This window comes from Pundamilia nyererei, unplaced genomic scaffold, assembly GCF_000239375.1.
Source record: "Pundamilia nyererei isolate P.nyererei 1_Seehausen unplaced genomic scaffold, PunNye1.0 scaffold00004, whole genome shotgun sequence".
Classification (NCBI taxonomy): domain Eukaryota; kingdom Metazoa; phylum Chordata; class Actinopteri; order Cichliformes; family Cichlidae; genus Pundamilia; species Pundamilia nyererei.
The window spans coordinates 1,113,848-1,129,973 of NW_005187405.1; the positions used below are offsets into that span (position 1 = coordinate 1,113,848).

The 16,126-nt window shown below is 39.6% G+C and overlaps 2 protein-coding genes across 2 annotated transcripts; one reads left to right on the plus strand and one right to left on the minus strand.

Moving 5' to 3' along the window:
- Positions 1–2,353: 2,353 nt before the first annotated feature.
- Positions 2,354–6,789, minus strand: LOC102213133 (potassium voltage-gated channel subfamily V member 2). The gene is made up of 4 exons (XM_005721048.1): positions 6,004–6,789; positions 5,272–5,905; positions 4,587–4,712; positions 2,354–3,246 (listed from the first exon to the last, which is right to left on the minus strand). The coding sequence occupies exons 1-4, from the start codon at positions 6,528–6,530 to the stop codon at positions 2,929–2,931; spliced, it is 1,605 nt and encodes a 534-aa protein (XP_005721105.1). The 5' UTR covers positions 6,531–6,789; the 3' UTR covers positions 2,354–2,928.
- An 866-nt stretch (positions 6,790–7,655) lies between these two features.
- rps28 (ribosomal protein S28) lies at positions 7,656–11,032 on the plus strand. The gene is made up of 4 exons (XM_005721049.1): positions 7,656–7,742; positions 8,052–8,099; positions 10,091–10,213; positions 10,913–11,032. Exons 1-3 carry the CDS (start codon positions 7,704–7,706, stop codon positions 10,211–10,213), a joined length of 210 nt encoding a protein of 69 aa, XP_005721106.1. The 5' UTR covers positions 7,656–7,703; the 3' UTR covers positions 10,913–11,032.
- The last annotated feature ends 5,094 nt before the right edge of the window (positions 11,033–16,126 follow it).

A 16,126-nucleotide genomic window follows, 5' to 3' on the forward strand; every position in this document is an offset into this window, starting at 1 on the left:
CATGAGGACCACTTTTGCCTTCACCCTCACATTTTTTCTAACTCCTAACTCAGCCCTTGGTATTTCTCAAGCTTCTCAGATTCCTTCTTGATGTTCATCCATTGCTTCCTCTTCTTGTCAACTACTATGTGTTAGCCTTCTAAATTTTCTGATTTCTCTCCTTCTGGCTGAGTCATGTGATACAGCCATACTCTTGAGGTGTAATTGATGCTGACGGCACAGTAAAACCAACAGTACCTATATCCTGTAATAGCTTCATTCCTCAGAAAGATAAGACAGGTGTCCACTAATAAATACGGACTTTGAGGTTCTTTTACATTAGCTAATTTTGCATAAGCGAGGTCTGCTGAAAGACAGTAATTTTTAATGACAAATAAATGGACTTTCTCATTTTTGTTTTTGAGTTTTAAATGGGGATACGTAGATACGTTTATTGTAATGAAGTAATTGTGATGTGACCTTCTTCTTTTACCTTAATCTTCAAAATTGAAACTTGCTCCAACTGTTGTTTCTTTCAGGCAATATCATAAAAATGTAACCATCCAGTCTGATAAAAATCGCCTAAAAATTTGTTGACTTTGTACACAAATGACGTTTTATAAGCTTTCTCCCCTGAAAGCTACACTTCCACCACTGTCACAAAATTCTATCATAACTGAGTCACGTGTTTCTCCCTTACTGTAAACTGAACCACAACACTTGCAAACTATCCTGTTTAACCTGCTCTTAATTTCCAGTATAAACTTTGGTATTATTATCATTTAATTCATTTTTTAAAAACATTTCAGAACATGAAATTGCTAACTTCAGCCACACATCATTCACAGAAACAGTGTCTGATTAAAAAAAATCTTAAATTAATGATATAACATGCAATCTTTAAATTTCCAAATGAAATCATGTCAGTTGCCATAGAAACCTTCCTTTTGTTCTTCAGCTCTGAGAGTAAAATTAATACACATTAACATGTTTTGCCATCACTCATCAAAAATACAGCCACTATACCTCTAGCTAGCAGACAGGTTGAGATCCAAATTGCACAGGAACAATTTGTGCATTAAATCTGTTGAGCTGTTTTGAAACGTTGAATTTGTAATTACCTGCCACTTATTAAAAGTTATTCCTTTTATGCTCACTCCTCTTCTGTACCACAAACACAACTTTATTGACAGGGATGGGACGGAAAAAAGGACGTGTGCAGACGGGATCATGTGGTGAACCCGTGTGTGGCATCAGAATCATCCAGAAAGACTGCAGAGCATGAAAACTGAACTGTTTGACAGTGTTTTATATTAAACTTCCTATCAGATATAATTACTCAATAACTGAAGGTGCCACCGTTCCGGACCACTTTAACCCCAGATCAGAGGGTAAATTAGACACATCTGACACTACATTTGATCGTTCGCTCGTTAATTAGTGCACTTGCACAGAACTTAATGACAAGGAAACATCAGTCACTAATGAGTCATTGTCTCTGATTATTATTCAAATGGATGAAGTCACAGTCTGCTGTAAAATGGATGTTCAGGATGTCTTTCATGAGCAGAGGCTCAACACAATATTCCTGCAGTTGGAAATGGAGTGTAACTCCCACAGCATCTGTCGTGACTGACCAGAGAACTTGTCTCTAATCCCCTCTATCTGTCCCTCTTATTTAAAACCAGTGTCGAGCAGATGAGCCAAGAAAACTGTGGTGTCTGTATCCACGAAGAGTTTTTGTATGTTTGTATAATATGTTATAATGCTGGTCTTCTGGTGCCCAAGGCAAGACTTGGGTTTATGATCTAATCATAGCATCACAGTGTGACGACAAGGCTTAGACCATGATTGATCCTGACATCTCCTGGTCAAGAACGGAAAGCTCAATTCTCTCTCGCCGCAGGGATCGCGACAAATTCTGAGCTGTTGGATGACAGATATAGGCATCACTGCCCATGTGTTAGTAGGAGTGAAAAATCACTACGCTGGAGGCCTCTATTGTACGTCTATTAAATATAGCTTGTAAGTATTTAAATACGTCCTGTCTGCGCACACCTGATCAGATTCCTTCTGTCACCAAAATAGCACAGTACTTGATTGACTTTTCCACTTGTCTGACTAGGTAGGAAACAGACGCACAAATCCTACTAATCCTTGACAACCAAATTACACTGAGGCTCCTGATCGGTATACTGACACCCGCTGCTATATCTCTCACCCCACTTGGGTGTCTTCAAGACCACACTGAGTGACTGGACAAAAAACAGAGGGAGTGCTTTTTCGATAGGTATGCCACTTCGATGAAACATAAATTGTGTCAAATGTGAGAACTTTCCATTGATGGTGTTATAGTTGTTCTGAGATGCACACATAAATAAAATGTTTTTATTGCAGTCAAGTAAATGGTGACTTAAAGCCGCCATGATGTGTGGCGGTACATGCTGGTAATGGCCAAAAGTTGCACTAGTTAGAGCTTGAAGGTACAATTTCTTTTTTGCTGAGCATCAAAGTAAAATGTAAGAGACTATGTAGTCACTCAAAACTGTTCATTAATAGCACTTTCAATGACAGTAGTCTTTTCAAAAGGATATAAGGGAAGTTTTGCTTCATTCATAATGTCACTGTTTGACCTCCTTGTGTCAAACATCTATTTCTGTTGAGTGAGCATTAGTTGTAGACGTGTGCTATTTGTGGAAACACATAACAAGTTGTCTAGTCTCAGCATCTTGTCCATTTGACAGAGGAATTGTCGCTATAGTGTGAAAACAGTACCTACTGCAAAGCTGAGGCTTAATGCTTGTCTCAGCTTTCTGCTTTCCCCCATCAGATCGCTTTTATTCAATCACATAGGCTGAGACTTAGAGGCAGATGGAGTCTTTTACTTTTGTATACCCAAGGGTGATAAGGCCATTTAGGGTTACTGAGGTCACAACTAGGCAACTTTTCTTATTCTTCAATCTCGGGGGTAAATTGCCTGCCACTGGGCCGATAGTGTATCTCCTCATCCGAGTCCTCCGGCCGGGGTTCGAAGCAGCTGTCAAACTTACGCCTGAGACGTTTCTTGAGCTGGAAGGTGCGCACCGTGTTGGAAAAGTTGTATTCCTGCTCCTTCAGTTTGGCATAGTAGTCGGAGAACTTGTTGAACAAAATGGAGATGGGCATGCCGTTAAGGATGATGCCAAAGGAGATACAGCCGAATGCCACACAGCGGCCGAGGTAGGAGATGGGGACAACATCTCCATAGCCCACAGTAGAGATGCTGACCTATAGGAAAAAAGGAATAGCGTCAGCTTCCATAAAATTACTCAAAGCCAGTGCTCTCTCGTGTAGATTTAAGTAGGGATCAAGAGAAGAGCAGAAGAAGTTTTCAGTTTAATCCTCACAGTACCTGCCTTTCACCTGGCCTCATGCACTTCGTATCCATTACTTTCTGTGAATCGAGTAATTAAAATGCTTTTTTTATATTTCTTGAATGCAATCACTCTGTCTGGCTACAAATGAGACGCATTACGCAGCATTAGAGGGAATTAGACACATATAAATTCACAGCTGCCACCAGATAAATGAAAACCATGTCCTCAGATGATACTGAAAGACACACAGAGTACCAGGATGGTGACACAGTGTGACCCATGTGAACCTTCCTAGAAATGGTGTGATATTCATACCTCTAAATATTGATCATTTATATATGAAGCTTGAAAGTAAATTTGCATAAGTTACTGTTTAACCATATGACAGCTTGGCGGCCATCAGTAGCCACTCTCCACATCTGTATAGGCTAGATAATTTATATCAAGTTTATGTGACCCTGGAGTTACTCCAAATCTTTCTCTTCGTTTCACATATAGTACCAATTATGGAAGATACTTTGGGGTAAGAATTACACAAAGGCAAATCCTACATTTATTATAGTTAGTAGGTTTTTCTGCAAGAGAGACGATTTCAGAATATTATTTAGCCAACCATTAATTCACTAAAGAAGACTGTGTTTGAGCTCTTGAATATAATCAGTGTTTACTGCATTTTAAAGGCATAAAAATAGCACGGAACATGATCTGTACTGTGAATCTGCCTTGGTCTGACTAAGCAGGCAGCACAAATCCAGATAGACCTAATCCCTGACACCCGAAATGCACTGCACTGCTTGATCATACTGACACACCCCAACTGAGCTTCCCTTCAGCGCTGTCAAGAGAAAGAGCTTACCAAAGCTTCATAACTGAGTTAATTGATCCGGAAGAAGCTGAGTGGCAGCCGGTGAGAGCTGGCTACACGCTCTAAATGCTGTAAAACATTAATTGCCCCATTCATAATGAAAAGATGTGGAGCAACTGTGGTGTTATAAGTAGGGTTACATCATCAGTGTGGCTGGACCTAAAAATTGGACTTGAAAATATTTTCAAAAATTATTTACAATATCATCACAGCTGCCATTAAAAAGAAGAAATAATTCCCAGAGTGTTAAAACTTTTATAGAAATCACTAAAAGCCACAAAAAAACCCCAAATCTGATGTTTTAGTTATACTGCATTTGTAACAAGCATCCCAAACATATTAGAGCCATAGAACTTTACTGGACGTAGAGCTTGTCCCGTACTCACCGCAGCCCACCACCAGGCATCTGGTATGCTGCTGAACGGTGTCCCGGGCTGATCCACCTCCACAGAATGCATCAGAGCAGAGAAGGTGAAGATGCCCATGGTGATGAACAGAAACAGACAGCACACCTGCAGCACGACAGAACAGAGCACGTCAATGACAGCGCTTGTTTATATAAAACTATGTCATAAAGCAGATACTATTTTAGGGGCTTGCATCCAGTAATATGACAGTTTGAGATGTTACTATAAAGCCTTCCTGACATTTCTGCACTCGGCTGTGTAAGCTTTGTTCAATTAATGGGTTTTAAACACATCATATGCAATGAAACCATTCTGTCTTTTGTTAATTAAATGAATAAATGTGATATTATGTTACATTAGTGAAGTTTAGAGCTGCTGGTAGGTGGATTTTGTTCTTTATCATAAGCTAATCATCTAGTGTCACTCTCTTCAAGAAATAAAATATGCAAATTTAAATCGATTGTGATATCCTATTGTAAAACTATCATAACCTTCTTCTCTTCTTATCTTATCTTATCTTCTCTACTTCTCTTCTCCTAGTGGTGACTTTCACATAAAACTACCTCCTGTTCCTCTTATGTCTCTTTGCCTTGCAGGTTGCCATGTTATTCAAAGGCCTTCAAATGTTACCAGCATTTGTGTTTATTGATTATTCCCTTCATACCTGCTCAGAGCACTGGCGGATGGTGAAGCCGAAAGCCCTCATGCCGGTGGAGTGACGGGCAAGCTTCAAGATACGGAAGATGCGCATGAGCTTGACCACTTTGAGCACCTTGCTGACTTTGCTGACTCTTGACATGGCCTTCAAATCCTCCTGAGCACTGATGTCTTCAGTGTCTAATACAAAAGTCTCAAAAATGATCTGGAGGAAGTAGGGCATGACGGCTACCAAATCGACAAAGTTGAGGGCGCTCTTCACAAAATGCTTGATGTTTGATGTGGTGAGTAGTCGCAGAAAGTACTCCAACGTGAAGAAAAGGATAGAACTAACCTCCACCCACTCCATGTAGGTTTTGCCTGCAGGTTTGTACTGCCTAAGTTCTTTGACTGTATTCAGAGTCATGGCAACGATAGAGATAAGCACAAAGAGACTGGAAAACACTGCAAAGGCTTTGGCTGACAGTGAGGAGTAAGGATTCTCCATCAAGTCCCAAAGTGCTTTACGAAAGTTTCCAAGAAACATGGTCTTGTAGCCCTCGTCATCATGGTGAGGTTTAATCTCATCTTTGAGCTCCTGGTTAACCTTCAGGTGTTCTCTGATGTCGTCCAATTTCTCCTCAAACAGAATGCGGCAGCACCTGAGAAAGACAGACAAATGCTTTACCATAGCTACATTTTAAATATCCACAGACAAAGCCACAATAGATACACTGCATATCAAATATCTACAGCACACCTTGGAGTATCCTTCAGTTTGAGCCCCCAGAATGAGATCTCTTCCTCAAAGTTGACAGGACACAAGCCATCCATCACCCACAGAACATTACTGCAGTAAAAGTGAAATATGTAATGGAAAAACATGGGGTCCCTGTCAAAGAAGAACTCGTTGTTCTGAAAATTATAATCGTCACAGAGCGTCAGACGCTTAACTGGATCATTGCACAGAGCAAGGACTCCGATCCTGGTCTTTGGGTATCGGAGGACCAAGTGTTTAGGGATGTGAAACACCTTTCCGCCCACATTTAGGTTGACAATGTTTGATTGCCAGGGGTTTGGTGCATCCTTCTTCTCATCTTTTTTCACCTCTTTTCTGGCACCAGGAGTGTCAAGGTTGTCCATTGATGTCCACGGTTTTACTGAGCTGTCCTGTGAAAAGGGGAATTCACTCTCCTCTTCTTCGATGCTTTGCGTGAAACTCAAGTCGCGTTTTACGGATGCAAAAAGACTGGAGCGACGTTTTTTTAGAATTTTCCACTTCTCCATTGCGACAGCTGCTCAGAAGACCAATCACTGGAAAATGTTTTATGCCAAGTTTGAATCAAATCACAGGAGAAAAATGATAATATGTTTTTTCTTTAAATCTACAATATCAAGCAAAAATATCACCATGGTAAAAAAGAAAAAAAAATCCTCCAGGTTGAAATAAAGACAAAGAAAGAGCTGTGGTACTTTTGAGTCACTGTGCAAGAAGATCAACTGCATGAGTTAGGGCTTCAGCCTCTTCACTGATTCTCTAATCCTATTGCTGTTCTTTCTGTCCCAGCGCAAGTTAAAAATACTGTTCACAAGGATTAGTGTTGTGATTTAAGGCTTTGACTTCTGAGAGAGGAAGAAAAGCAGAGAGGGTGGTGTCACGACAGTATGGCATGGCTAACAAGGCTACAGAGAGCTTTTACACAGGATATTCAGGTAGATTACGCAAATTATCAGCTATGGCCTTTTTGACCTATTGCTGAACTAGTTAAACAAGCCTGATTTTAGAATTAAAGTCAAAATACATTAAAATTAATAATGACTGATAAAAATTGTCTTTGTTTTCTGTATATTCTGCACAGACCCTTATCACTGTTTATCACTGATATGTTTCTCTTTACAATAACTCACTGGTATAATTGACAAAGTATTCATTTCAATATTAAGTCAAGCCAACTAAAAACAAAATATTGATTATATAACAGTGAATTTATTTAATAATGTACTGAATCAGTAACCTTTTTGATACTGACTTTGGATAAATAGGCTGTGTTTTTTGACTGATATCACAAGCATTTGTAGTCACTCCAATAATTCAGTATTTGAATTGTCTGTATGTACGCACAAAAAAAGAGATACAGTTACACAGAGACAAATTCCTTTCTCTGTTTCTGCACATTAAAATAGTTTTGGAAACTGTGAATAATGGTTTGGCCCAGGTTTCCACCATGGGTGCTTTGAATGGTATTTCCCAATCTACCGGAAAAGAAGGTAACTACGAATGTATAATAGTTTTTATTAAAGTTCGTTATTGTTGTTATTATTCGTAAGTTTAGATTCTGTTACTTGTAATTTGATTAAAAAATAATTTTAAATTTTAAATTTTAATAAACTAAAAGATTACAGTTGCCATATATGCCATCCGAGCACCACGTGACTTCCTTTCCGGTCTAACCTGACAACATGGACGCCAGCCGCGTGCAGCCCATCAAGCTTGCAAGAGTAAGAAAATCTATAAAACGCTGAAAATTATCGTATCAAAGCGATTAAATGCCCACAACAATAAGTATTGTTTCAAATGGGCTCAAAATTTTTAGGCTAAATCCACTTTTTGTGTCGTAGTTATTAGCAAACGTCTCTTCGGCTCTCGTGCTTCTATCATGGAGGCCTGTCAATGCTACAGTCTCTGCTAGCTGCCGCAGTACCTATGCTCACTTTTCTTTATTCTCTGTGTTCGTTAAAAAATTATATATATGTATTATATTGAATTTAGAGATTTGATGTTCATGTTGCTCGTGTTTTCATTTTCAGGTCACCAAGGTTCTCGGGAGAACCGGTTCCCAGGGACAATGTACACAGGTATGCTAGTTTGGCTAACACCTCAAATTTATCCGGCACAAACCAGTATCTGCGATTAATATTTACTTTTTATATGTGTAAGCTTACTTTGAGTTATTGCCAAGGATATACACAATCTAGGGCTGTAAATTCATGTGAAATTAAAAACTAGATTTCTAAACAAAGGAAAAAATAACAAACGATATTTTGTACCTCTTAAAAAGGGCTAGGATGAAAAATGCAAGTTTCGTGTTGTCTTAGATAATTTGTTTACACATTAAGTATGAGGTATTGAGACAGCTGTTTGAAGTTTGGACATTGATTTGGCTGTAAGTCAGGGGTTTTGTTTGTTTCTTTAAAAACAAAACAAAAAAACTTGATCTGAGCTTAACTTTTTGCTCCTGATAAATATCCTCCATAGTATTGTAACTAAAGTCACTAACGTTGAAACTGGGCAGATTCGCTCTACCAACTAACTGAAACTAAGCTGAATTATTATCAGAAGTTTAAGATGAAAAACTGATTAAGCTACAAAATATGACTCTGATTTCTTTTACCACAAAGGAGGCAGGTTATTTTGGGGGGACAAAGTTTTAACCTGGATTTTAACTACTAATGACATACTCGAGCAAGCCACTGATCCTAACTGGAAACCACGTTTAATAGAGAAACCAGATGTATCTTTAAAATGTATCAATGCTTTTTTTTTTTTTTCTTGCCATCACCAGTGTGTGAATGGCAAGCTACATTGTGGCTACAATGTAGCTTGCCTTAGGGCATAGGTATCAAACTCTGGCCCGCGGGCCAAGCCATACCAAATTATTATTAGAGCTGGTCTACTGGTATTATACAGCTAATATATATATTGTTTAGTATTAAGCTTTTCTTGTTCCATATTCAGTTTTTCAGCAAAACTTGTTTGAGTCCATAAGAAGAGATTCATTCTTAAATCTGGAGGAAGAATTTTTTTTTTTCCAATAAATATTAATGTTAGCCCGCGACCTTGTTCCAGTTTTGAATTTTGGCCCACTGTGTATTTGAGTTTGACACCCCTGCCTTAGGGGGACTAAGTCCTTAGGGACTAAGTAAAGCGCTATACAGATGCAGGCCATTTAACTCAGTTGTCATTTAGTGTGCTGTTTGGTGTACTGGTTACTTGGGCTAATGATGACAATTTATGTTACATTCATAGCTACACCCAACTTAAGCCCCTTTTTTCTTAGTACCTACTCAGATTGACTCAGTGGTTTTCGGGGTTTTCCATTAGGTCATGCTACCTGCTAACGGGGTTACAAAGCGATCTGAGCAGGTAGGTCCTAAAATGTTGCATCACCAGACTGCATGCCACCGATTCGCTGGTCAGTGTCGGGATGAGAGCGTTACCAAGTCAATCTGTGTAGGTACTAATGGGAAAAGGGTCTATAGTTAAGTTAACATACATGTGTTTATACTTCCATTCTTCAAACTGCTGTAACACTGTGCTGCCCACTAACTGAGTACTTTATTACTAAAATGTGTGTTCACTTGATTGTTGGGTGTTCACTTGATCGCTTTTACAGCATTGCAGAGTGAGATCCTCAGATACTGTTTTCTGAGAGTGAAACAGCAGGGAACGGAGTCGGGGTCCCAAAGATTAAGCAGATTATAAAAAATAACGTTTGAAAAAAATGCCATCTGAATAAATTTTTAGATATTGTGCTATATCACCCCACAGTTACTCCTTGTTGAAATTGATTATCATGACCATTGGTTTATTTTCCATGTTAAGTGGATAATTTAAACAGCTGAAAAATTTCCAAATAAATATATATTTTGAATTACAACTGCTTTGCTCCCTTGCCACAGAAAGGAATGCATAACAAAAACAAAATGAGGAAAAATCCATATAGGCTGTCTGTAAACATTTGAACAAAACCCTCTTTAAGTGGTACATCATTAATTTAAACAGAAAAATGTGTCTGCTGTAGAGTCATTTTAATGTTTACGTTTTGGGCACTCCCGTTTCCCACCAGGTCCGTGTCGAGTTCATGGACGACAGCAACCGCTCAATTATCAGGAACGTGAAGGGCCCAGTCAGAGAGGGAGATGTGCTGACACTCCTGGAGTCTGAAAGAGAAGCCAGGAGGCTGCGATAGGTGAGACGAAATAACCTCAGGTGATCGGTGTTTTGAGTCATTAAACTGTCAGCATTGGTGAAGCCCACAGTGAGAGTGCTGATGGATAATATGCAATTGACCTTAGATACTTTGATGATGCTGAACGTTACTGTTATTAAAAACGTAGTGAACCAAGAACAGTTTATGATAATAAAACACTGCGGGGGAGGTGATGACAATGTTTGCCGTTGTATTATAGTTAACAAGAAGTAAAAAATATTCCCATAGTACTAACATGCACTATGGGAATATTTATATTCCTTATATAACCTTATAAGGTTAGAAAAAACATTAAAAATGGCTTGCAGCAAATCATATTGCGGTTCGATCTGTTTTTGGCTTTGAAATGTCCATAACGAGTCTTAAACTCAACCTAATGTTCTAAGTTCTCAATTCAAATATCTGCAGTATTAGATCATAATTGCATCTCGGCCACTGGTCAGAAGCTCTTATCTAGTTAAAGTGTAACAGAGCTGCACAAAGGTTGCCTGTTTTCAGTGTGTAGGGAATATGTCCCATGGTGGTCAGGGGTTGATGCTTGAATTCTTCCTTCAGTCCTCCCGATAGGCTGCTCATGTCTAATGCTGCTCAATTCAGAGCGTATCAGTGTTCCAAATTTGGGAATGTATAAGACTTAAACACAGGCTTAAACCTTTCTCACTTGCTCTGTCTTCACAGTGCCCGCTGAAGCTGCCAATCCAACACTGTGGAGCATCAACTACAGCAGGATGCAGTCTTTTTCAGTGGACTACCCGCCACTTGTTCAGATGTTTTGAAATAAATTTGAGTTGAAAATTATCCTTGAAGTCTTCTTTCTTTTATACTAAGTGATTTTTTTTTTTTAATTCAATAAACTGGAACATTAGCCTGCCATGATAAACTTGCATGAGACAAGTAATAGCTCATTATTGATGCATTAATAGTAGGTGAGGTGTGGCTGTCAAATTCTTCAGAATCAGAAAGGGTTTTATTGCCAGATGTTGAGCAGGTTTACAACATTAGGAAATTGCTGCGGTGCTTCAGTGCAAACATACTGTCATAAAAATATAAGAATAAGAATTAAAAGTGCTAAGTGGATAGATATATACATGATATATGAGTGCAGGTGGTGATCAGTGCCAAACATGGAATGATGCAGTGAACACAGCGTAGGGTCATGTGTTAGTGGTGGGAACAGTCATACGGTTATTGTTCATGAGTCCGACAGCAGAAGGGAAGAAACTGTTCTTATGGCGAGAGGTTCTGGTGCGAATGGACCGGAGCCTCCTGCCTGAGGGGAGCAGGTCAAACAGACTGTGTCCAGGGTGAGAAGGGTCAGCTGAGATCCGAGCTGCACGCCGCAGTGTCCTGGAGGTGTACAGGTCCTGCAAAGATGGGAGTCTGCAGCCAATCACCTTCTCAGCAGAGCGCACAACACGCTGCAGTTTGTTTGTCCCCTTGTACGCTGAATGTGAATTAAGGTAAATAATCCAATACTTCTATACATTTAGTTACTCTGAAGTGTCAACTTCTCAAGTCTATCATTCCATTACAGTTCAAAAGTATTAAAATAGACTAGTTTTAAACTACTCTTTCAGAGTAAATGGATGTTAGTTCTTTCAACTGTTTCCTTTAGAGGTCATTAAATGGAAAAATCTACCACCATCTCACCCTGTCCCTAACATCCGCGTCTGTGATACAAACTCCCTGCATGTCCTTTATCATGCCCATGAACATCAATTGTCAAGTATATCCACCTTCACTCCTGTGCACGTGTCCAAACCATCTCGCCTCTTGACCTCCAGCTCCTGTAAATAATTCTATAATTACTTTTTCCCAGACACAGATAAGTAGATTTATTTTTAAATAGCAAACATTACAAGGCTAATATAGCTGTTTTCTGTTGCACTGTTGTGTATGAAAATTAAGGAATTTCCACAAATTTAGCGGGCACGCCATTATTTCACCTTGTGCAGTTTACGTTCCGTCCAGCAGGGGGCAGTGTCTGAGTTTTAAAAGCTAACGGAATTGACCTCCATTTCAGGTACAACACAATCGACTGCATGTAAGAAGTAAGCAAGTGAAGACTATTTACAGGCCAAGCTCTCTCCTTTAAACTAACTTAAACATTCATGCCACCGTTCATTTCCAGCAGTGTTGTTTCTCCATCATAAACTAATAATAATGGGACAAGCTGAAAAACATCTGCACAACACAATTTGTATCATTACAAATCATTAGAATTTGTTTATTTTCCACCAAAAATCATATTTATCCACATTAGTTTTATTTTATATTTTTAACTGCAACTGCTCCCCACTTTGAGCACCACTCCAAAGCCGTGTAGCTTGTATAGCTAATGAACACAGTACAGACAGATTCAAATTGTTCAAAACATATGTGACCCGTCTTCTCAAATTATTTAAGATAAAAGCTGAGGATGTACTAGTTCACACAGCTATAGTAATGCTTTCCCCTCCAGATCTACTTGCTGTTCTGCAGCATTAGAAGTGAAATCTGGTCATGAATGCTAGTGATCCAGGTTTAGCGTGGCTATGTTTAAATGTTGAGGTCTAAAGAACTTTAAGGTCAGTTACCTCTGAACTAACGATGTGTAAATGTCAGGAAATACATCAGAGGAATACTGAGCAGTCTGTAAATTAATACTCTGCAAAGGTATCTGGCTAAATTCCAGCTTGGGGTTCCTGAAGGATCTCTGCGGTTGTTTAAACAGGAAAGGAGGTCAGTTTGAGTTATGTACACTGTAGGTTTAATGATCTCCTATTTTACCTTGGCCTGTTTTACAGACAGGTTGTGTGCAAAGCTGAGTTCGACTTAAACACTTGGGTGCCTTTTTCAGACATACAGTGCAGTGAAAAAGTATTTACCCCCTTCATGATTTCATAGTTTTATGCACATTCGTCACACTGACATGTTTGTGCCAACCGTAGCAGCAAGAACTGCAATCAAGCACTTCTTTTAACTGACAATGGGTCTTTCACATCCCATGTGGAGGAATTTTGGCCCACTATTCTTTCCAGAAATAATTAAATCAGACACACTGAAGAGTTTTTGAGCATGAACGATCTGTTTAAGGTCAGGCCAAAGCATCTTAATCTTTGATTTAAGTTCAGACTTTTACTAGGCCACACCGAAACCTTCATTTTGGTTTTTAGCCATTCAGAGGTGGACTTGCTGGTGTGTTTCTGATCATTGTTCTGTGGTAGCCTATAATCCAGGCATACTTGAGTTTCAGGGCATGAACAGATGGTCGGACATCCTCCTTCAGGATTTTCTAGTAGGGAACAGAATTCATGGTTCCATCAGTTATGGCAAATTGTCCAAGTGAAGCAGCAAAGCCCATCACATCCTCACCACCATGTTCGACTGCTGGTATGATGTGCTTCATGAAATGCTGTGTTACTTTTATGCAGATATAACAGAATTCAAACTTTCCAAAAAGTTCAGCTTTTGTGTTGTCAGTCGACAAATATTTTCCCAAAAGCCTCTGGGATCATCAAGATGTGAGACGAGCCTTTGTGGGGGGGGCGTTTGGTCAGCAGTGGTTTTATCCTTGAACTCTCCTATGGGTGCCACTTTTGCCCAGTCTCTCTTTCTTATTGTTGAATCATAAACTCTGACCTTAACTGTGGCAAATAGCCCTGCATGTCTTCAGATTACATTCTGGGTTCTTTTCTGACATCCTGGATGAGTTATCAATATGCTCTTGGAGTAATTTCAGCTTCCTCCAGTTGTGAATAATAGGTCTGACTGTGCTTCAGTGATGTCCTAACACCTTAGAAATTACTTTGTAACCCGTTTCCATTCTGAGAGATGTCAGCAACTTTATTTCTCAGCTGTTTCTTTAGATCGAGGCACAATGTGTTGCTTTTTTGAGATCTTTTAGTGCTTCACTTCGTCAGATACCTTCTCTTTAAGTAGTTTCTAGATTAAGCAGGTTTGTCAGTAATCAGGCTTGAGTGTGGCTAGTGAAACTGAACGAAGGTTTGAGTTCTAAAACGATTGAGACAATATCTGTGACTTCTACAAGAAAGGATCAGCGTGTAGTATATGCGGAACCAGAGAGGAAATTTGACACCAAGCCACAAATTAATACCTGGAATCTATTCAGCTGCCAGGATAAAGGGAGAGCGTGCTGGCACTTGACGGCTTTTCCAGGAGAACCTGAAGGAGACAAAATAACACGGTGAGAGAGGTGAGGGACAGAGGAGAGAAGAGACAAACGGCTTTGTCTCTTTTCAACCTTCAGACATGAATCCTGATAAACCCCATTTATCCTAAAGTGGTTATTTACCCAAATGAGCTTTACCTGCAAATCAGAAAACACACTCCAGCTTGTAGCTGACTGTTACTCACAAACGCTTCAAAATCAGCGTTCTCTGGAACAACAGACGTAGTCCATAAGGAAGAGGAGAGAGTCCTACTCTGTTTATGTTTTCAGTCTTCGGCAGCTCCGTGCACAAAAACAACTTGCTGTCACCTTGGCCCCTACGTCACTGTCATTCTGCCCCTCTCCAACCCTCTGCGTCAACAACCCTTCAAGAACTTCAGTTGGCATGTGTTTACCACCTCTTCCTTATCGCTCCCGTATCTCCCACCGGTCCTTGTTTCCACTCTTTTTTTGAAGCAGAAATACAGCAGGTTAGAAGAAAATCCATCCCAAGGTCTCTACTTGTTTGCCTGCATGCCACCAAGGTCTAACCCAGCCAGGAGAAAACATCAGCAGTCTGAGACAACAAGTCTGTTTGTCTCAGATCTTTAACACGGTTCCAGAGAAACCAGGAAGAAATCAAGGACATTGTGACTTGTAGAAGTGCAGCTACTGTAGCGCTGTTGGTGTGCTTTGGAGTTGGTGGCGAGGACGACAGAGCTGAAAGGTGTGTGTGTGTGGATCTGCACACGACCTAAACCAAAACTCCCAATGAATAATAATGTTGCTAAATGTATCAGTAAGTATAAAAAGGATTTAACAGTGCATCTTCTACAACACGAAAGTACTGTGTTTCCTATTCTGCTTGATCAAAATACAACTTTAGTATCATCAAAAAGTATCAAACTAAAGGTAAAAATGTTTATAGTCATATAGTTCATTATTAAATTGTTTGTACTTAGTTATATAGCCATCAATAAAGCAAATGCTATTGTGGCTTCTTTTAAAGCATCATATACTTTCCTCTGTACCAGTATGTTCTTTAAGGTCTCAAGAAATACATTGAGAATAGTATAGTATGTATAAAGGTATTATTTGAATGCCTTCATGATAACGTTCTTACAAATATTAGAAGGGGACTCGCTGAAAATAAGGGAACCTGGCTAAAGGCTTTGGGCTTTGTTTCTCATGCAGGGTAACAGGAAGGCCAAAGGGGGGGGGGTGATGGAACCTACAAGGGGAGACAGGCCACCGATGTACACACTCTGAACCCAACCACGACCTGGGTCAAGGCCATGAAATTTACAAATGGGGCCCATAGGACACATAGGCCCAGAAGACAATAACCCCAGAGGTAACTAGAAGTCATTCCCTGCCCCTCTCTTTCAGTCCCTCTGCTGGTATCTAGTTCTTTGGCACCCTCCCTGTTCCCCTCCATCCCTGCTGATTACTGAACTGTAGTACACTCTGCATTTGAAACGGTTATCCTTATTTCCTGCCTTTAATTTGTGGAAAATGAGGTTGGTCCACTTAGCCAGATTTTCACATTCAGTGTCAACGAGAATCTTTATAAGAGGGAAATGCTAAAAAAAAAAAAAGATTAAAAACTTTTAAGCATGCACAGTGCATCTTTCACTCAGAACATGCTGATTCTGTTTATCAGTTTATCAGTTTGCAAAATCACACAGGTTTTCATTCACAACTGTGGACAAAAAAACAAACAGTACATCGTTCTGAAATAA